The sequence below is a fragment of the Cyclopterus lumpus genome, chromosome 9 (assembly GCF_009769545.1).
Source record: "Cyclopterus lumpus isolate fCycLum1 chromosome 9, fCycLum1.pri, whole genome shotgun sequence".
Lineage (NCBI taxonomy): Eukaryota > Metazoa > Chordata > Actinopteri > Perciformes > Cyclopteridae > Cyclopterus > Cyclopterus lumpus.
Genome location: NC_046974.1, coordinates 5148035 through 5169469, shown reverse-complemented (window position 1 = coordinate 5169469; position 21435 = coordinate 5148035). Strand labels below are relative to the sequence as shown.

Sequence of the window (21435 nt, the reverse complement as noted above, 5' to 3'; positions counted from 1 at the left end):
ACAACAACAACAACAACAACAACAACATAAGGAAAATCAGAAGGACGGGGGAAAGAGTTAAACAACTGCGTGCCGTGTGAAAGAAATCCTCCTTTAAAGTGTTTTAATCACTTTTAAGAGAAATTACATCTGCAAGCTATTTGATTTTGACTCTTTTTGTTTCTATCGGTGGCGTATTGATTAATCACTGACACACGAAAAAACAGCAAAAATGCAGTTTATTAACATTTAAAAACTCTAAAAAATCTCCCTCCCTCCAAAGCAGCTTTAAAAGACCAGAATGCATTGCAGCAACAGTGGTTTCCTCCACCCGGAGACCATCGTGACGACACACCGCCGCAGCCGTCGTTAGCGTGATTAGTTAAGCTAGGCTAGGCTAACCGTGCGGGGAACCATGGTCTTGCCTTGTGATCCATATACTGTACATGGTGGCCTACGTGCCTTGCTCAAGGGCAGGCGTCTCGCTCCACATTATGGCCACTTCTCTTTTAGATTTAAAAAAAATCTTCTTTATCAGTATTTTTAATTAGACATTTTGTTAATGAGGATCCAATCAAATCAACAAATACACACATTTCTGACAGGTAGAGACTGAAGACAGCATATTAATTTCCTTCTTTGTTGTCGTTGCTGATTTTTATTGTTTTATTCCTTGTTTTAAGAGCAGCCTCTTACGTTTAATGTGCTGTACTGTAGCTTTGCATTGTGTGTTCTTCTTACCACGTATACCGTTGTATTGTGTCTTATCCGGCACTACTATCTATTGTTTTATGTTTTTTATGGTCTGTCACGGGACTAATTAGCTGCAGCTACAATCCGGTACAGTGCATCAAATGGTGACATTTATGTTTTAACTGCACATGGTCCCTTTTAAATAAAGATAAAATAATAATAAATGCACTTGTGTCGTTGCAATAAACTTTATTGTTTATCAGCGGCATTCATCCCTTTCTCTACTTTGTATTTAAAAGAAGAAAGTGGCACAGTGAGACAGCAGAAGTGGACAATAAACCTTCTTCTTTTTTTTTCTTCTTGCCTTCATAGGTTGTCCAATTGAAGAGCTTCCTCCTGAGGCCCCCTGCTGACTGCCAACAAGCCCCACTCACAGCTTCATGAGTGTGTGCACATAACCTCCACTCCACCTCTGTGTGTGTGTGTGTGTGTGTGTGTGTGTGTGTGTGTGTGTGTGTGTGTGTGTGTGTGTGTGTGTGTGTGTGGCACCATGCTGTGGACAGTGATACTAGCGCTGCTGGTGCTTCTGCTGCTGCAGACTCAGCTGTCTGTGTGCTTAAGGGAATTACGCAGCGGGGGTTCCAGCTCCCCTCCCTCCTCCTCTTCGTCATCCTCCTCCTCCTCCTCCTCCTCTTCCTCCTCCTCCTCTTCCTCCTCCTCCTCTCACAATGCCACCCGGTTGCGGCTGCCCGGAGCGATTATCATTGGCGTGCGGAAAGGCGGCACCAGAGCCCTGCTGGAGATGCTCAACCTGCACCCGGACGTGGAAGTGGCGAAGGCCGAGGTAAAATAAATGTGTTTCCTATTTATACTCCATTATACTTCTACTCCACTACATCTCACAGGGAAACATTATACTATTTATCAACCGGACAGTTACTTTTTCAGATTAAAGGAGCAGCATGTGGGATTTAGTGACATCTGGTGGTCAGGTTGCAGATTGCAACCAACTGATGAATACCCCCTCTGAAGCGCAAAACCTTCAAGTTGTGGGTTAAAATGAATCAGACCTGCATAGTAAGTCTTCAAGTACAATTTCATAGTGCTCGAAGAAGTATTTATATTTTGTATCCCATTATTTTACAGTTTTAGAGATGAAACAATCAGTCGATTAATCAATTAGTGAACTGATGGAAGCAAATCGCACTATTTTCTGACAGTTTATAGAAAGAGTGACACATCTAGCTGTAGTTATGAGTCACTTTGCAGATTATAATTATGCATTCACCTTGTGACTCCTCGACCATGTTTACAGAAGTTAGACGCAGCGCTACGATATTAAAATGCTGCTTAGAGCTAACCACATTCATAATGAATAATGTGAAAGAGACCCTTCTACTAAATGAGCATGCTTTTAGTTTTTGTCCTCCAATACTTCCTGTGTTTTTATTTAATGTCCATCATACTTCTACTCCACAACCGGACAGTTGCTTTTTCAGACTAAAGGTGCAGCGTGTGGGATTTAGTGACATCTGGTGGTGAGGTTGCAGATTGCACCCAACTGATCTGACACGCAAAACCTTCAAGTTTTGGGTTAAAATTAAATGGGTTTTTTTTGTCTGTTTTGCTTCCACGACATGTCGTCTTTCAGACTAGTGGAAAGAAAACTTATTTTTTTTAAATACACATTCAGGTGTTTACTTTACTACTTTGTCTATTTGCATCTGTAGATTCATCCTAAATTCACCAAACGTTACCATTACACATTTGCACACACAGACTTGTAATACAAAAATAAATTGGTCTTAATTTCAATGTGATCAACTGGGGAAGTTTTTCATGGTGATATCTATTAGTTCATTATTTTGTATTTAACTTGTTCACCTGTGGTGTCTTAAAAAAGTATGTAATTATTGATTTACATACAAAAATATATGTATAAATCTCCTCTTCAGCAGTACTTACATCCACAAAACAGTCCAGTTTCCTTCTTATCAATATTCTTTTACAGAGGGGTGTGTTCATATATCATTCATAACCGGATTTATACAATATTTTATTCCCAAAGACTTGGGGGGAAAATGGATTGTTCTTGTATTTTCTGATATATGAAGTGATAAAAAGAGAATTCCCGAATCCCCTCTGGAAAGAAATGTTGACTCCTATAATATGTCAACAAAATGAAACAATAATGTTGAACCCGGCTTCATGCAATGTTCAGATTCAATCAGATTTCTGCTCTGGAAATGTATGCAAATAAGAGAATGCCTCATATGCATATTTGGAAACGTGCGATACAAAAAAATAATATTATGGTCGTAACGTATACGTGAGCGACTGGGGGACGTTTCACGGGGATAACGTTATGTTAAAGATGCCTTTGTTAACCCCGCCTTCTCCGCCAGGTGCACTACTTCAACGTGGAGGAGCACTACCGCCGGGGCCTGGCCTGGTACCGAGCCCAGATGCCCCTCAGCCTCCCCGACCAGCTGACGGTGGAGAAGACCCCCGGCTACTTCGCGTCCCCTCAGGTTCCCGGCCGCGTCCGGGACATGAACCCGGCCGTCCGCCTGCTGCTCATCGTGCGCGACCCGGCGGAGAGGCTGGTGTCCGACTACACCCAGGTCCTCCACAACCGCCTGACCCGCCACAAGCCCTACCGGCCTCTGGAGGAGCTCCTGATCCACGAGGGCCACGTCGACCCCGGTTACAAGGCGCTGCAGCGGAGCCTGTACCACCAGCATCTGGCCCGCTGGCTGGAGGTCTTCCCCAGGGAGCAGATCCACGTGGTGGACGGCGACGCGCTCATTCGGGACCCCTTTCCCGAGCTGAGGAAGGCCGAGAGGTTTCTGGACCTCCAGCCCCGGATAAGCCCCGACAACTTCTACTACAACGCCACCAAGGGCTTCTACTGCCTCCTGTCGGCCGGGCGCGACAAGTGCCTGGACGAGTCCAAAGGCCGGCCGCACGCGCCGCTCAGCACCCGGGCCTTCAAGAAGCTCTGCCGCTACTTCAGAAAGCCCAACGAGATGTTCTTCGACATGGTGGGCAGGTCGTTCTCCTGGTGCTGATCCGGTGGCGAGACAAGAAACACCCAAATAATGCCAAAAACATGCAGGGGACACGGCGGGGGAGAAGAACACTGTGGTTCGGGGTGTTTTTGGAGAGTTTTTTTTTGTGTTTTTGAAACCGACTCAGGTGTAAATGTGGCCAAGTAAAGCGCCACATAGTGTGTGTGCGTGTGTGTGTGTGTGTGTGTGTGTGTGTCTGTGTGTGTGTGTGGCCAACACAAACCTTTACCACGACCACACCGGTGCCTCCTTGGGTGGAAAGACTCTGAAGTGAAATAGTGGTGAAAAGATGGTTTGAATTAATGATTCATATGAACTCATATGAAGCAAATTGGGGTTAATGTGGACAATTTAAAAAACTAAAAACCACACGCCCCTATTTGATTTTTCCCAACAGTTGTAACATGTTTGTGTGCTCGTAGTAAACGTTTTAGTTTAGAGTCTTTGTTCTGTTCAAATCTATACTTTTGTTGTTTTACAAGATTGACTTTTAGAGAAAGTGAAAATACCTTCTTTTTCTTTTTTTTCAACTTCTTTTGAAAGCTTTTTTTTCAAGGCCAATGTGGTTCTGTTCATTTCATAAAAGATTTCCTTCTAATAAAATGTATTCAGTCCAACAGTCTCCTGTTTGTTGCCAGACGGCTTTAAAAACATTTGTAATTATGGGATTAAACGGACAGGTGGACATTGTTTTACTTTTACGTGAGACTCAAAGTTAAACTCTAGTTTATCTGCCGCCACCAGGGGGCGACTCCTCTGGTTGTATAGAAGTCTATGCTTCATGTGTTAAAGATGCATTCTCTCTACTGACCACCAGGGGGCGACTCCTCTGGTTGTATAGAAGTCTATGCTTCATGTGTTAAAGCTGCATTCTCTCTCCTGACCACCAGGGGGCGACTTCTCTGGTTGTATAGAAGTATATGCTTCATGTGTTAAAGCTGCATTCTCTCTCCTGACCACCAGGGGGCGACTCCTCTGGTTGTATAGAAGTCTGTGCTTCATGTGTTAAAGCTGCATTCTCTCTACTGACCACCAGGGGGCGACTCCTCTGGTTGTATAGAAGTCTATGCTTCATGTGTGAAAGCTGCATTCTCTCCACTGACCACCAGGGGGCGACTCCTCTGGTTGTATAGAAGTCTATGCTTCATGTGTGAAAGCTGCATTCTCTCCACTGACCACCAGGGGGCGACTCCTCTGGTTGTATAGAAGTCTATGCTTCATGTGTGAAAGCTGCATTCTCTCCACTGACCACCAGGGGGCGACTCCTCTGGTTGTATAGATGTCTATGCTTCATGCGTTAAAGCTGCATTCTCTCTACTGACCACCAGGAGGTGACTTCTCTGGTTGTATAGAAGTATATGCTTTATGTGTTAAAGCTGCATTCTCTCTCCTGACCACCAGGGGACGACTCCTCTGGTTGTATAGAAGTATATGCTTTATGTGTTAAAGCTGCATTCTCTCTCCTGACCACCAGAGGGTGACTCCTCTGGTTGTATAGAAGTATATGCTTTATGTGTTAAAGCTGCATTCTCTCTCCTGACCACCAGGGGGCGACTCCTCTGGTTGTATAGAAGTCTATGCTTCATGTGTTAAAGCTGCATTCTCTCTCCTGACCACCAGGGGGCGACTCCTCTGGTTGTATAGAAGTCTATATAAATGACTCTACTTCTCTTGATTTATTCCCTCAGTAAACATTGTAAACATTAGTTTATGGTCTCAATCTCTAGTTTCAAGTCTTCTTCAACACAGCGTGATGTTCATTTAGTAAATTATGGTCCATTTAGAGTCAAACAGACCATTAATCAGGGTACGCTTTAGGGCGGGGCTACCGTGTGATTGACAGGTCGCTGCCACAGCGTTGTCCGTGTTTTCGTCTTACAGCTTTAATCCTCTCACAGTTTTCAATTCCACGGAAGTTAATCGTAACATTTTGGTCGAGCAGAAAAAGCTTTTTTTTTGGTATTTTCTTTTCATTTAATCAAGTATCAAAGCCTAACGTGAAGAAAGAGCTTGTTACAGTATTTTAGTATCGCATGTGTTGGACCCAAATGACTCCTTATTGATAGAGGATTGACCTTTCTTTAAAAAACAGAACGCTGAAACACGATTTACCCAAACAAACGTCCAAAATGGTTTCTTCCAGGTTTTTACAGATGATGGTTCCAGAAATTTAAATAATGCTGAATGCGTCATCTTTGTGCCTCCTCGTGATAACGATGATTAAAACGCAACAAACGAATGCTTTCAGATAGTCGTTTCAGGTTGGACGGAAACTCGTGTTGCGGCATTCCGGAAAATAAATGTGTGTGTGTGTGTGTGGCACTTTTCAGGCGTGCAGAAGAGAATGGGAGCTGAAGGCTGACCTCCGGCTGGCCCCCCACCCCACCGTCCTCAGGAGAACACTGTAAAGAGAGAGAGAGATGCAAGAATAAACAAATGAGTCTCTCCCTTTGAAGATGTGAGGCAGCTGCCTCTTTCATGGGTTCCCCGCTGAGGCCGACGCCCGTGTGGACGGTACATCTGGTGTCACATCTGATCAGAGGCACCTTCACGTCGGGGGGGGGGGGGGGGGGGGGTACCCGGGTTCTGCAGCAGCTTCATCATCCAGCTTTGTGTCTCGTGGCGTGTTTCTGGAATGGGTGTTTCTGTTTGTCACATTTGTATGCATCCTGGTTGTTTTCTGAGATCATCAAAACCTGAACAACAAGCAAGCGTGTAGACATTTTTGGGGTGAAATATGCTCGTTTGTTAGCTTCACATAAAGACTGCAAAGGTAAAGAGCACCTTCCATACCTTCTAACCACGCTGTCATGTTTCTTGGCCCCCCCCCCCAACGGCAACAACACGACAGACGTATGTCAGAGTAGAGCAGCAGACATTGGGGAATATGAAAGTACATCACATGATTCGGCCCTCGGTCCTGTTGGTAACACCACGAGAGGACCGCGACCTCCTGTGTGTGTGTGTGAGGTCTTCTTCTTCTACACTTTAGTGGAAGCGGTTTCCTCGTCGTGTGGAAGGAAAGACGAGAAGCTTTGTGCACTCGAAGATCAACAGCTGGCCACACAGTGAAATCCAGACACTCAGTGTGTCCTTGCATTAGTGTGTGTGTGTGTGTGTGTGTGTGAAAATACTGTTCATCTCCCATCTTGATTGGTGATTATCTTTTGGTTTTTTTACTGTTGTATTACCGACCTACTACTGAAAAAAAAACATTTTCTTACGAGTACAGTTGGTACCATATTCTTTTCATTAGCATTTACTTTTCTTTTTTTTAATATATATAAATGTGATGTATGTTTACAACCGGCTCCCCGTCACAAACGCAATCGTGCTTCAAACCCTGCGAAAAAATCGATTTAAAATCCTCATAATTTAAATGAAGATTTGAAGTATGCAGTGATTCTGTAGAGGGAGGAAAACATGACAAAGATGTCAAATAAAAGCCAATATTGGCATCTTGGATTGTAACTTAATATCACTGAAGTGTGGAAAATACTGAGTATAAAATGTTTTGTTTTTTTGTTGCGTATCTCTTCAGCCATCTCAGTGGACTATAGTAGTACAAAATTAGATTTAATATCCATATTATTTTTTTAGATTAATATGCACTGTATATCTCTGCTTACAGATTCAGGAAAAGGGTGTTATTGTGACTGTAAGATGGCGCCCCCTGCAGGACAAAGGCTGGAGTGACACTATTTTAAAAGTTACTCACTAAAAACTTCAACGAAAAAAAAGAAACTACATTTACTTTTCAATAACACAGTAGAATGCAATTGTATTAACTTCTTAAAGAACCAACTTATCATACTGGTTTAATCGATACATTTAACAAAATTTAAAAAAAGCAAACATATTGCAGTTGTGTTCATGCATTAGTCCCGTCACCTATAAGATATCTCATATTCAAAAATGCAAGACATTCCAGTAGTGGTTTCAAGCCAAGAGATGACGTGCAACGGGTATTTATTAAAAGATAAAATACGGCATTTCCCCGAACACATAGCTTGTTGGACTTCTTTCCTTGAAGAAGGTAATGACTCAAAGCCAGGACATTTAGGTTCTGCGAATACATTTTTAAAGCACAGATTTGGTTCAACCCATCTCCAAATATCATCTCACCAGCTGTATAGTTCTGATAAGGGCGCCGCGGGATCGGTGTCACCGGTTCGCAGCAGCAGAGGAACACGCTTCAATTTTAAGGTGAACACATCGGTCGAAGTGCTACAGACACAAAACACTGGACTGATGTAAAGAAAACAAAACTATTAATACATCAATATCCATGTGCAGTTCAAAAGAGGGGAAGCACCACCTCCCATTTAGCAGTTACTCAAAAAAAAAAGAAACCTTTAGAAACATAGTAACTCCAAGAAAATAACCACAATACAAGGTATTTTTTTTTTATATAAAAACGGTTTTAACAATTCTTTTTTCAGTATAAAACATTACAGAGTCCCAGGCCAATCAAACAAATTCACTTTAACAAAGTAATTTGACATAATCATGAAATCCCCAATCAAACGTCCTACAATAACATACATGGGGGTATTTTTGTCGTTAAGGGGTTTTCTGTACTTTATTTTCTAGTTATGGGGAAATATTACAACACAAATCCTAACAATCACTCTTTGTTTTGCTATAATATTAATAATAAAAAAGAACAAATGTGAACTCCTGGTCCTATCAAAGCCTAAGCCCTGAAATGTATGGTCAACATGGCATCTATGCAGTCTTCTGCTGGCCCTTCTTTCCAATGAGGGATTTGTGGATGTGGGGAATGACACCTGAAAAACAAAACATAAGTTTAATATTTCAAGCAAACGATAGCCATTAGTAAGATAGTCAATGTACAGTAATTATAAACACACTAATAAGTAAGTATGACACTTACACAATCAAGAGACAAAAACCTTATTGATGGAATAAATAAATATAACGCATGTCTCTGTAAAGCTGTTGGCTCACCTCCTCCGGCAATTGTTGCCTTGATGAGGGAGTCCAACTCCTCGTCACCACGGATGGCGAGCTGCAAGTGACGGGGAGTGATACGCTTCACCTTCAAGTCTTTGGAGGCATTACCCGCCAACTCTAGTACCTGAGAACACAGGAAAAAAGGAAAAAAAAGAGACCATAAACAGAAAATTAATACAAACGGCACTCCCCAGGGTGCGACACACACACACACACACACACCAGCAGTAATTACAAAACATGCGCACAAAATGGGGACGGGCATACTTCAGCAGTGAGGTATTCAAGGATAGCTGCACTGTACACAGCTGCTGTGGCTCCTACACGACCATGGCTGGTTGTGCGAGTCTTCAAGTGCCTGTGGATACGACCCACTGGGAACTGGCAGGGAGAAAGAAAAGACACACACAAAATAAAAAAAGAGGGGTTAAACTCTCTGCGATGGAGGTGGGTGACGCATTACATGTGCAGCTAGGCCACAAATAGGATTTAGGAAGAGTTTTTACCTGCAGCCCAGCCCTCTGGGAGCGAGACACCGCTTTGGCCTTGGCTTTGCCACTGTCTTTTCCTGCCTTGCCACCAGCCTGCAGGGGTGATCATAGCAAACAGTAGAAATCAGGGTGGACAGTGAAGATAACGTAAGCTGTAATGTCTGGATTTCCAGAAATAAGTCCTGCACAACTACTTTTTTTTCTCTCCACATGTACTAAAACATCTCAAATGTTCAAAATTCGTGGACGATGGTTTGAGTATTCAAAATATTTTTATGCGCATGCGCACAGTTGAACAGGGAAACGTTACAGACCGGGGCCCGGTTAAACTGGTGTCACTTTCCCGCCAATCATGTACGTAACATAACGCATCAGAAGGCGGTCACACGCTTCAGATATTACGTGCATTAAAAAATAAAATAAACTACTATTAAAAAAACATTTCTTTTTTTTTAGGTGAGAAAACCGTAACAAAATCGTGCAAACCGGGAGTTAGCGACACAACACGCGCTGCTTTCAGACGTTTTAACTAACGTAGTTTAATGGTTAGAAAGTTCCCCCCGCGGGGTCTTCTCGGCGCAAATATATATATAAATATATTTATATATTAGTTGTTAAAACACACAGGCCGATTTTACTACATTATCGTTGCTTTACGGTCAACTGGTAAGGGCTATCGTTAACCGATCCGTTGAGGCTAATGCAACGTTAGCTAAACTTAGCTCGCTAATCCACCTTTCAACCAAACACCACCACCCCCCCACCACCCCCAAAAAATAAAACTTATTATGAATCCGAGTTTGCGTTTCTGATTAACCAAAACACGAACCATCCGTCACGCGGTGAACATAACGTCGCGTTTAACGGACAAAACGTCAAATACTCGGGGAGCTAACGTATTAGCTCTTTATCAAGCTTTTTTTTTTTTTTTTTTTTTTAAACCACACATACTGGTCGAATTTTCTTCAGTTCTAATTCAAAACAGCACTTTCTACAATTGCACGTTAAATCGAAGTATACGTGTACCGACGTCCCCGGTGAAGTGTTTAGCGTTAACCGAAGGCGCACGTACCATTTTACCGTCGCGTTATTTGATTGTAGAACTGAGCAGATAGCAAACAAATTCCGGCTCCCGAAAGCAAAGAAACAATAAACCCTTTCGCAAATCTTTTGCATGCGACCCCTCGTGGGAGTCTGGGCGGCCAATCAGAGCGCGCTTTGTTGCTTCGAATCTCTGTTTCGACCAATCGCTGAACGGCTTACAGAACCGTCCACCCATCCCCCACCCCGAGATCATCGTGCCTTGCCTTTGCGCACGGAACCAACAAGTAGGCGGGACAGTAGGAGTGGAGTGTCCTTCCTGGGGCATACGTCCCTTTTTAAAAAAAATACAAAATACATAATCAGGAGGCGGTAGCTGGAATGGACTCTCACAACTTCTTCAAATACACATTGTGTTGTTCTAACTGCTTTAGACAACTGGTTATGGCCGCAGTAAATCGACCAATCGACACATTCGTTACACATGAGATCAATACTGACGTAGGGAACCGTTATGAACTGCAAGTACAGTATGCGCGTGAGTCATTAAGAAGGCGGTTACGTTTAAATGACAGACAGGATTATTGGCGAATGGACACGCGAACCTTCAGGCTTATGTCGTAACGGACAGCGTCAGCGACCAATCAGAGCCCAGCAACCGTCCGTCCCGGTATCCTCAGCGCTAGCTTGGCAGCCAAAGGGGGTGGGGGTCAAAGATACGCAGAGAAACGGGCTGCTGGTGGCGAAGATGGCGGATGGGGACAGTGGCAGTGAGCGCGGTGGAGGCAGCAGCGGCGGCGGCGGCGGCGGCGGCGGCGGCGGCGGCGGCGGTGGTGGGGGAGGCGGAGGCGGAGGAGGAGGAAGCGGCGGATTTCAGCATTACCAACGGGAGACGGAGACTCAGGAGCTGGCGTCGAAGCGGCTGGACATTCAGAACAAACGCTTCTACCTCGACGTGAAGCAGAACGCCAAAGGCCGGTTCATCAAAATCGCCGAGGTCGGCGCCGGGGGCTCGAAAAGTCGGCTGACCCTCTCCATGTCGGTCGCGGCGGAGTTCCGCGACTACCTGGGGGATTTCATCGAGCACTACGCCCAGCTGGGGCCCAGCTCCCCGGAGCAGATCGCTCAATCATCCGGCGGGGAGGACACCGGGCCTAGGCGGGCCTTGAAGAGCGAGTTCCTGGTGCGCGAGAACCGAAAATACTACCTCGATCTGAAAGAGAACCAGCGCGGTCGCTTCCTCCGGATCCGGCAGACCGTCAACCGAGGCCCCGGTTTTGGAGTCGGAGCGGGTGGCATCCCCGGGTCCGGTCTGCAGGCCGGACAGACCATTGCGCTCCCGGCCCAGGGCTTGATAGAGTTCCGCGACGCCTTGGCCAAGTTGATAGACGACTACGGGGGAGATGAAGAGGAGCTGGCCGGCGGCGCAGGGGGCCCCGGCGGCTACAGCGAGCTTCCGGAGGGCACATCTATCATGGTGGACTCGAAGCGGTTCTTCTTCGACGTCGGGTCCAACAAGTACGGAGTTTTCTTACGGGTGAGCGAAGTGAAGCCCAGCTACAGGAACTCTATAACGATCCCCTTCAAGGCGTGGAGCAAGTTCGGGGGCGCGTTCAGCCGCTACGCCGAGGAGATGAAGGAGATCCAGGAGAGGCACCGGGATAAGATGTACGAGAGGAGAGCCGGAGAGGAGTCGGAGGGCGAAGACGTGGACGACGACTGACCCGGAGAGAGGGAGGGAGGGGAGGGGGTCGGTGGTGGCGGCCACTCGGGAGGAGGGAAACCGATGAAACATGATGCAAAGCCTGGCGATAAAGAGATAGGAACGACTATTCTGTGCATGACGAGTCGAACTTTAAAATGCTAGAACAACCGAGTAAAATTTAAAATATATATATATATTTGACTGATAAATTACTGTCTATATAAGATAATCATGTCCTAAAGTTTAGGTGGCTGTTATAGCCAAATGAGTGCGGACTGCAGTAGTCCGCTCCTGTGTGAGATATCCCCATTGATATACAAACTAAATCTATATATGTATATCGATTCTCTATTTGATAACCTTACATGTAATGTTAGCCCAGCAAATTTAAGCTTGACAGTGCTCAAGATGCACCAATAGCCTACCAGACCCACTTCCGGCGTGCTATCTTAATGGTGAGAGCTCACCTGGTGCTGACCTGTAGTTTGCTTGATGATGATGATGATGATGCGGAAGTGTGACACACCAGGTGCAGAGTGGGAAGCGACCCTGGCTGTGTGTTTTTGTCTTAATCTGACCTGTAACAAGCAGCTTGTCCAGACACACACACACACACACACACACAGAGCCACTGTCTCAAAGCTATAGTTGGCATCTCTGGACATCCGCTCGGCCCAGCGAGCTCCTGTAAGGTGATCTGTTATAAGCACACGGCTCGTGCACACAAGTCCAAACGACCCCCAACCCCCCAGGTGCTAACCTCCTGCTCCGATAGCGGAAACGCGGCGGGCATCCTTCACCACGCGTGGCTCGTTTTTCCGTCTCAGGGCCTCCAGAAATCTGTATATTTTGCGGTATATATCGGGCATTACCTGTGCCTGCATCATCCTCAAGAGGTTCTGGGTGCAGATCAGTGTCTGTGGCAACTGACGATGTCACGCATGCCCCCCCCCCCCCCCCCCCCCCCACGTTTGACCCCTGTGACCTTTTTTGTCACATGGGGGACACGGTGAGCCGAGGCTTCTAGCACTGGTCACGATTTCTTTCGAAGTAAAAGCTTAATATTGCCGGGCTTTCGCTACGATCCTCAAGGGAATTGACCGTGTTGACTTATTTTATGGTGCGCCATTTGGATCCTTTTAATCTTGAACTCAGACCATTAATGACTGAAACAATATTCAGTCTGATTGTAAGAAAAATTAGGTCCTCTTGGAAAACAAAACCCACAGTGCTGTACCTTTTTAAGAAAAAGAAAACATATATATGTGTATGTGTACTGGAAGAGATTTACTTACTAAAAAGATCAAGTATAGATATAAATATTTTTAAAAAGAGATATATTAAAATATGTCTTAGAAATGTGAGACCTGTATTAGATAATTCTGCCTAAAGTGGCTTATTTAAAAACACTAAAAACTTGGACGCAACTGTCCGGGGTGATATTTCATACCTGACGATTTTTCCTAAACATTTCTTTTATTCCGTAGAGGAAATTTAAGAAGAGAACAGCAAATTGATAACAGCGTATGTTATAGCAATTTTCTAGAAAACACTTAGTTGAAGAAGTATTGTCAGCAAACGCTCAGCACTCCAGTTCACTTTACAAAGTCGTCCCCTCGTTTCACTTTTACCACGTTTTGTACACACGGCTTTCCATCAGTTGCCAGAAGACGCATAAACATAAAACGCCTGCAATCATCCACATTTTGTCTTTCATGCTCCCCCCTTTTAAAAAAAAAATATATACTTTTTTTGTTTTGCATGCGTGCTCTTACGCGGAGCTGCCTTGTGTTCTTATATTTTGCATATTCCGATTGCTGTATGATGGTATTTATCCTTTTTTTATTTTTTTTTATTTGGAGAGCGGATTCAAGTTTTATTTCTTGCAATGGAAATATTTTAACGTTTACTTCTCAGCCTAATAAAATACAAATATATAATTTAAAAAAGCCACAAAGTTCCCAGTGCTTTAGGGGAAAAAAAGGTCACTTTTCATGGTCCCACTTCCTTTTGGTGTGTGAACCTTCTTGTCGAATTTTACTTTACACAGCAGAGAAATGCCATATGAAAAAAAAACAAATAAACACATGGGAGCAATAGTTTTTTTTCTTTTCTTTTATATTCATATAAATATTCTCTATATATATATATATATATATATATTACACATGAGATTGAGCTACATCCTTCTTCCTGTACTGTGTTATGTGAAATGGCAGCTGTTTCAGTCATGTGTGTTCTGCTGTAATATCCTACCAAGTTCCTTTCAACCAGAAATAAAAAAAATAAGTTTTTTGCTCAGGAGAGGTGTGGAAGTCATTTTAACTTTACAGGACGAGTGCAACAAAGTTTGTGATTTTTTTTTTTTTTTTGTGATGTTTTTGCAGTTCACTTATTTATCATTTATTAAGCAGCTGGAAAAAGAAGTGAGAAAATACCAGGTTCAAGGAGACTTGTTTGACCGACTGTCTAAAATATATATATAATTATTTACAATTAGAACAGTAAGAAAACCTAGAAAATATCAACATTTTGAGAAGCTGAAAACTATTGTTGTGGGCAAAGTTAAAAAGTACAATATTTCTCTTTTAAATGTTCAGTAGAAGTAACAAAATAAAATAAATAAATGTACGACTATCTACTTTCCACATCTGGCAAGTAATTAGATTCCAGTGCTAACTCTTTTCCAGAGCGTTCAACCATATGAGTTGATAAAGTTCTTTGTGAAACTACTCAGTCCAAGATGGAGTCATTTTGTAGTTCTTTTCAAACGTTGACATGATTTTTTTTCATTTTTGTGGACGGTTTAACATTGTTTGAGTTTATAAAGGAAAGAATGACAGACAAGTGTATCTCCAGCAGGTTACGAGGTAACAGCTGTTTGTTTGTTTGTTTGTTTTCTGAATCAATAACAATAGCACAATGTTAAAGTTCTCCATCACAAGTTAAAGTGCATATGATTTATCAGCAAATCAAAGCTATAACTCATAAGGCCAGATGGCCCCATTCAGTGTTACATTTATCATACATACACATTACTGATTACGTATTTTATGTGATGATGTCAAGTGGCAGTTTTCAAAATAAAAGCTCAAAAGTGCTCAACTAGAAGAAATATAAGGGACAGTTTTATTAAATAAAATGCAAATAATTAGGGAAAGCATGTGTACATCCAATCTGTGGTACAATGAGTCAGTTAATGTTCTTAGTTACACAAAAAAAGACAGAAAAATGATAAACGTAAAAAAAAAAGAAAAGTGTGAATAGATACATAAAAAAGAAAATAATGCAATAAAAGAGATTGAGTTCAAATAAAGTGCATTCTATTTCATAGTGCTAAAACTGTTCAAATGACTATAAATACATGTAACTGTAATATTCAATGATATTAACCGCACAATCTCCTCTCTTCCTCCTTCTGGTCCATGCCCACTACTCATTATTCATACATTTCTGTCATATTCATTTAAATGTGTTATAACTCTGTAACGCTGTTCATTCTGTACACATGACATCTATTGCTTTTTTCCCCTTGAAAGGGTTTTCTTTCAATGATCCGATGTGAGGTCAAAGGTCAGGGATGTCGTATGTGTACAGATTGTAAAGCCCAAAATTAGTAGCTGCAACATTAAAGTGATGAACACAATACAACAATAAACAATTATAATCTAAAAACGTGTATTATGCCCTTCCCTCATAACAGTAGTGCTTCTTTTTGAATCCATCTGCGGCCTCAGTAATGCACGAGGAGACAAGGTGCTAGTGGGTAAGGAGAGAGAATCACATGACGGTAAATGTAAAATGCCGTAAAAGAACGAACACGACGTGTGTGTGAACTTGCATTTCTTTCTTCTTTTTTTTGGTGTATTACCGGAAAGTTTTGTCAAATCACATGTTGACCTCTTTTTGACGAACTTTTAAAAAGAGAAAGAAAAGCAGGACAGTAACGAATGTGAATCTCTTTCTTACTCAGTGTCATTTAAAAAAAAATAATAACATTTCAATATCAGGAGATACACGAATAAAAAAAATAAAGATGCAGCTCCTACACCTGAATAAAATATGCATTTTACAAAATGGAGAAAATGGTCTTGTCGTTCTGAGCTAACGCAATAATCAAGTTGTGGAGGATAAAACAAGATGAAAATAATGCACAGCTTTTACTTTGAAGGGAAACCTGTCTCTGCTTCCTTTACTCAATTTGCATTTGGCAAAGTTTGACGTTAACGATGACTTTGCATTGCAATGTGTTCATTTAATGCGACAACAACGCGGGCAAAAAGCGTTAGCCGCCTTTAGGCAGCGTCGGCTATCAAAAGAAGGAACTCGCACGCGTCAGGACACATTCGTATTAGCACAAGTAGGCGTGAACACTTTGTCGTTTCCCCGTGCGACGTTATTAGCACAATGCACTGTACGCGAAATACATTTAGCACTATTTAAAAAAATTAGCCACAGTTGCAATGCCACTTGCACACCACATGTCAGCAGCAGAGATCAAGTGACTAAGATGAGCTAACGGGCAGTTAGCATCACACAACCTGTTCATCCCACCTGCAGTGAGAGAAGCGCGATGTGTCAACACATTTGGTTTAATATGATAAATAAAACAGAGGGAAAAGGGGCTAAAATCTGCATTCTCTGCCTTTTTTTCAGCATTCTCTGCCCGGATTTATTGAGCGTGCCGCCCCTCCCCCTCTGTGCACAAGATGCACCAGCGCTAATGCGGCTTTTTGAGGTCAGAATATTGTTGACATTGTGTGTGTGTCATCGTTTGATCGAAAGGCCTCGTCAGTTCTACTGAAGGTGGTTGTGGTCCTGAGAGAGTTGATTCTGCAAATTCACTTTCAGGTTATTTTTCTTCCAGGTTGCATTGTAAAACTAGAGCGTTAATAATTTTCTGGAAAAAGAACCCCTTGACACCATATAACCTCTTACCTCTGATCCCCCGTCCTCAAACCTCCAGGAGGAAGCGTCGTGCCGCCGGGTGCGTTTTATGTTTCGTTGCATTCCAAAGTTGTTCCAACAACGCTGAACAGAATTTGGGGAATGTGTGATCAATGATAACAGGGTGTGGTTGGCACACGTTGACATCCATCAAGGGAGTAGCATCTATCGAGAGTTCAAGAGAGCTCCTTTTGTTTTTCACAAAGAAATGTGAAGCAACCTTTTCCTTTTCGGGGACGACATTACGGTACAAACGAAAGTTAGGTTGTAGCAAAACATCATGTTTGGACATAAAATAACTAAGTACAGTTAGATTTAGGAAACCAAACCACGCAATTTGATTTAGTAAAAAACTGACACACAGACAAAATAAAACCACAAGGCTCCTAATTGACTTTTAGCGACACGAAAAAAAAAACCAATACATTGCAACTTTTTGATACTGGGCTGAATGGCCACTGTGCTAAACCGTAAAGGAACATTGGCTTTAAAAGTCATAAATCCAGCCCAACATCCACGTTCTCTGAGGATGTTTTTTCGCATAATAACGTCACCTGACTTCCTTTTTTGTCTCTCTTTCGTGATCATTTCCGACCGCGTAAACATCTGTCATTTTTTTTTGTTCATTCCTAACTGACTCTGTTGTTTATCTTGAAAGGACAGATAAAAGCTGCGATAATCAACTTTTTCTTTCCACCGTGATAGCGCTGTGTTTTCCGAAACTAAAATATCTTACGTTTTGATTATTTCAAGAGATCGCAATGCATTTTGGGACCTCTGCAGCTCATCCAGATCTACTCCCACTCCACTTGAATATGTGAAGCAGCCATTCGTATACATCCGCCGTCGGAGTAATAGAAGGAAGGCGAGGCCACAGGTGTGAACTTCTGACGTGTCGGGCAGCTGTCAACTCATTAGCGCTGTAATCCGTCTGGTGAAAGCAACAGTGTAGAGCTCAACTCCCCTTGTTACCTGGGAGGATCTAACACTAACATCTTTATTGTTGTGTGGGTTAACACGACGCACCAAAGAACACACCTGTGCAGTGACAGGGAGGCCATTGTTTCCCTTCACGAAACCTTTCAAACACAAAAGTTGTAAATGTTTTTAATATGAATGCGAAGGATCCGGCGCTGATAAAGAGCCCGGAGTAGAAGAAAAGACTCATCTATATGAGTCTGCATGTTTAATACAGCACTCCCTGTTCCTCCTCCCATCACAGGTAATCACAATGTAATCAGCTACACACACGCAACACAACAGCCACGGGTGAAGTGGTGTTGAGGCAATGTGCAACGAAGTCGAAGGGTAGAAGATTACAAACCTTTGCCTTCCGGGAGAGGCCAGTTGTAGCATTTTGCTCTAATCTTCACAGGGTAGTAATACAATAAAAATGTTGAACTGATATTGATGTTTTAAAGCACAGGCTGAAGAAATGCCTCGTCATGCAACAATGCAACGCAGTGGCGATGTATTCATGCAACGCAACGTACGTTTTTTTCTTTCTTTCAGATTTACAAATGAGAGGGGATGAATACTGGACGGGACCCCGATCCCAGCTAATGGCTAATAGCGGACAACACGATGACCTTCTTAATGTCTCGGTTTGATTTCAAATGACGTCGTTGGCGACTGGAGGAGCATCTCAACGCTGGTATATCGGCAACACCACGTCGGCAAAATGTTGCATCTTTTCACGTCTTTGCATTGGCTTTGGATCTGATCTTTGGGGTCGGCTGTAGCTCGTGGGGTACCACGAGGTACCCGGTTCGACCCCCCTGCTCTAGTTGCATATCGAAGTGTCCTTGAGCAAGACAACTGAACCCCCCCCCCCCAGTTGCTCCCTTCACTGCAGCCCCACTGCTCCTTAATAATTAAGGATGGGTTCAATGCAGAGGAGAATTTACCAACAGGGATCAATAAAAATGTACATTATTTACGATGCCGTGCAGCTTAGTGCAGATATTCATGGTCCCAAGATGTGGATGGATCCACATGACTTAGAGGGGATCCTGTGACTTTCTACTCTAGGTCCACAATGCTTGAAAGAAGCAACCGGCCCAGGAATCCCTCAGGAAATCACACGCAACCCACAGACAGCATTTCATTGATGTGCGTTAGACGATGTGTACGCGTACAGACAATAGAGAATACGTGTGTGGATTTGGGACACAGCGATAGGTCACCATGGTCACCGGCCTGCAGTTTCGCGTTTCCAAACACGCTGAAAATGTGCTGAACGTGAAAACCCTGAACACCCCTCCCTCCCTCTCCATCTTCATCCGTACCTGCTGCTCGACGACTCGCAACTCCGTTGAGCAACTTTATGTTATAAAAGGGACAATAAAGGGATTTTGAATCATGAATAAAAACCACATTGACATCTCAAGGGGCCTTGTGCATGTCCCTTTTTCCAGCCAAAACCAAATTTTAGAGTCAGACATTTTTTTATTACCCAGCAGGCTCTACTCCGCGAAGGCCCGTAAGGCATTTCTGATGGTCTGATTCCCTTTTCTCAAGGGATGTCTTTGCTCTTTTGGTTGATGTTGTTTTTCTTTTAATCGCCGATGGAGAAGCAAGCAGAGAGACAATAGGGAAGAAAAAAAACCCATCTGTGCCACTCCTCACTCTCACGTCCGATTCATATCTAAACAGAAAACAGTGTTCATACGTGAACGTGCACAACAACAACAAAAACAAACCTGTGCTTCAGGTTGAATTGAGCGAAAAGGTATTTGCGGTTGACGTCACCTGAAGGCGTTTCTGTTCGGCGGCGATGGAATGCAACCAAGGGCGTTTTTTCTCCGGCGTCGATGAGGCGCACACCGGACGCTTCCACTCACGCTTGTCAATCACCATACTGGCCGGTCTCTGGTATCCGACAAGCCGTCATGCTGCAGTCTCCTTTTTAAAAAAAAATAGGATCGTCACTGGACCTGGTGCTCTGCCGGAAACCGGCGTATTGCTCCCTCCAGGTGGGTCAAACTGCCTACCCCAAGCGAAGGAGTTCAAGTATCTCGGGGTCTTGTTCACGAGTGAGGGTAAGGTGGAGCGGGAGATCGACAGGCGGATCGGTGCGGCTGCAGCAGTAAAACAGGCGCTGTACCGGTCCGTCTTAGTGAAGAGGGAGCTGAGCCGGAAGGCAACGCTCTCCATTTACTGGTCGGTCTATGTTCCAAACCTCACCTATGGTCACGAACTCTGGGTCGTGACCGAAAGAACGAGATCTCGGATACAAGCGGCCGAAATGAGCTTCCTCCGTAGGGTGGCCGGGCTCAGCCTTAGAGATAGGGTCAGGAGCTCGGACATCAGGGGGGAGCTTGGAGTCGAGTCGCTGCTCCTTCGTGTCGAAAGGAGTCAGCTGAGGTGGTTCGGGAATCTAGTCAGGATGCCTCCTGGACGCCTCCCATTAGAGGTTTTCCGGGCACGTCCAACTGGTAGGAGGCCCCGGGGAAGACCGAGGACACGCTGGAGGGATTATATCTCCCGGCTGGCCTTGGAACGCCTCGGGATCCCCCAGAATGAGCTGGAAAGTGTTGCGGGTGAGAGGGAAGCCTGGGTCGGCCTGCTGAACCTGCTGCCACCGCGACCCGACCCCGGATAAGCGGGTGATAATGGATGGATGGATGGTCTCTGGACCTCCACCTTCCCTCGACTTCACCCAAATCAGATCCATCAACTCGTCGTCTATCAGCCCCATCAGCACCACCAAGAGTGTCTGGACTCCTTGGGACTTCTTCAGCTAAATAAAAAGTATTTTAAAAAAGCCTCTCGGAACGAGATGGAAAGCTGAGCTCAAGAAAAGTTGACTTTTTTTTTAGAGAAAAGAAGTTCTGACGCTATAAACATCTGATTGGGATACGATGCATTACTTTAAAATGAATCTACCCAACAGTTTATAAAGGAGTTAGTAGATAGTAAAACACTAAAAGGAACATTAAGCTGATAGTTATACTTCACTGAGGTTATATTTTACTTGTAGTGGAGTATTTAGTGGTACTTTTACTTGAGTAAATACTTCTTTCCATACTCACTAAAACCTCTTACACGACTACTCTTTCAAAGACACCATTCAAGATATACAAGTTTATTAAAAGATGCGTTTATTACATTTACAGTGACACTGTTAGTACAAAAACGTCAACAAATAATATATATATATATATATATATATATATATATATATATATATATATATATATATATATATATACATATACATATAAGTCAAGGTCCCGGATCAGCCTGGTTAACTGGTAAGTTAGCATGCATTTAAAGAACATTTTCACATTGCAAAGGGAAACGATCTTACACATAAAGAGCGTAAAGTGTCCCAGCGTTTGAATACATTTACATAATAGTTATCTGAAGCGCAGAAGAAGGGAGGTCAGAAAACACGCCTACGGGGGGGATTATAGTCGTGAGATCTCAGAACTTATCAGAACTCGTAGAAAAGAACCAAAACTCAAAAATCAGGAGATCTGTTATTTTTTCTTGTTTTTTTCTAAATCCCCAAATTGTATGGAAGTAC

General features: G+C 43.5%; 3 protein-coding genes across 3 annotated transcripts; 2 read left to right on the top strand and 1 right to left on the bottom strand.

Annotated features, from left to right (window-relative positions):
* Nucleotides 1–1208: 1208 nt before the first annotated feature.
* On the top strand, nucleotides 1209–4289 carry hs3st1l2 (heparan sulfate (glucosamine) 3-O-sulfotransferase 1-like 2). The gene is made up of 2 exons (XM_034542523.1): nucleotides 1209–1516; nucleotides 3078–4289. Exons 1-2 carry the CDS (start codon nucleotides 1223–1225, stop codon nucleotides 3741–3743), a joined length of 960 nt encoding a protein of 319 aa, XP_034398414.1. The 5' UTR covers nucleotides 1209–1222; the 3' UTR covers nucleotides 3744–4289.
* A 3387-nt stretch (nucleotides 4290–7676) lies between these two features.
* Nucleotides 7677–10416, bottom strand: LOC117736886 (histone H2A.V). The gene is made up of 5 exons (XM_034542526.1): nucleotides 10284–10416; nucleotides 9227–9304; nucleotides 8988–9101; nucleotides 8715–8844; nucleotides 7677–8533 (listed from the first exon to the last, which is right to left on the bottom strand). Exons 1-5 carry the CDS (start codon nucleotides 10284–10286, stop codon nucleotides 8472–8474), a joined length of 387 nt encoding a protein of 128 aa, XP_034398417.1. The 5' UTR covers nucleotides 10287–10416; the 3' UTR covers nucleotides 7677–8471.
* A 182-nt stretch (nucleotides 10417–10598) lies between these two features.
* LOC117736883 (transcriptional activator protein Pur-beta) lies at nucleotides 10599–12920 on the top strand. Its single transcript, XM_034542522.1, has one exon. It carries the CDS (start codon nucleotides 10821–10823, stop codon nucleotides 11973–11975), a length of 1155 nt encoding a protein of 384 aa, XP_034398413.1. The 5' UTR covers nucleotides 10599–10820; the 3' UTR covers nucleotides 11976–12920.
* Nucleotides 12921–21435: the final 8515 nt, after the last annotated feature.

Bases quoted from the DNA above. Each gene is read 5' to 3' on its own strand.
- hs3st1l2 (XM_034542523.1), top strand. From the start codon at position 1,223: ATGCTGTGGACAGTGATACTAGCGCTGCTGGTGCTTCTGCTGCTGCAG. The intron at 1,517-3,077 runs GTAAAATAAATG...CTTCTCCGCCAG, and splicing joins TGGAAGTGGCGAAGGCCGAG to GTGCACTACTTCAACGTGGA.
- LOC117736886 (XM_034542526.1), bottom strand. The intron at 9,102-9,226 runs GTAAAAACTCTT...TCTCCCTGCCAG, and splicing joins CCCAGAGGGCTGGGCTGCAG to TTCCCAGTGGGTCGTATCCA. The intron at 8,845-8,987 runs GTATGCCCGTCC...CTGTGTTCTCAG, and splicing joins TTGAATACCTCACTGCTGAA to GTACTAGAGTTGGCGGGTAA.
- LOC117736883 (XM_034542522.1), top strand. From the start codon at position 10,821: ATGACAGACAGGATTATTGGCGAATGGACACGCGAACCTTCAGGCTTA.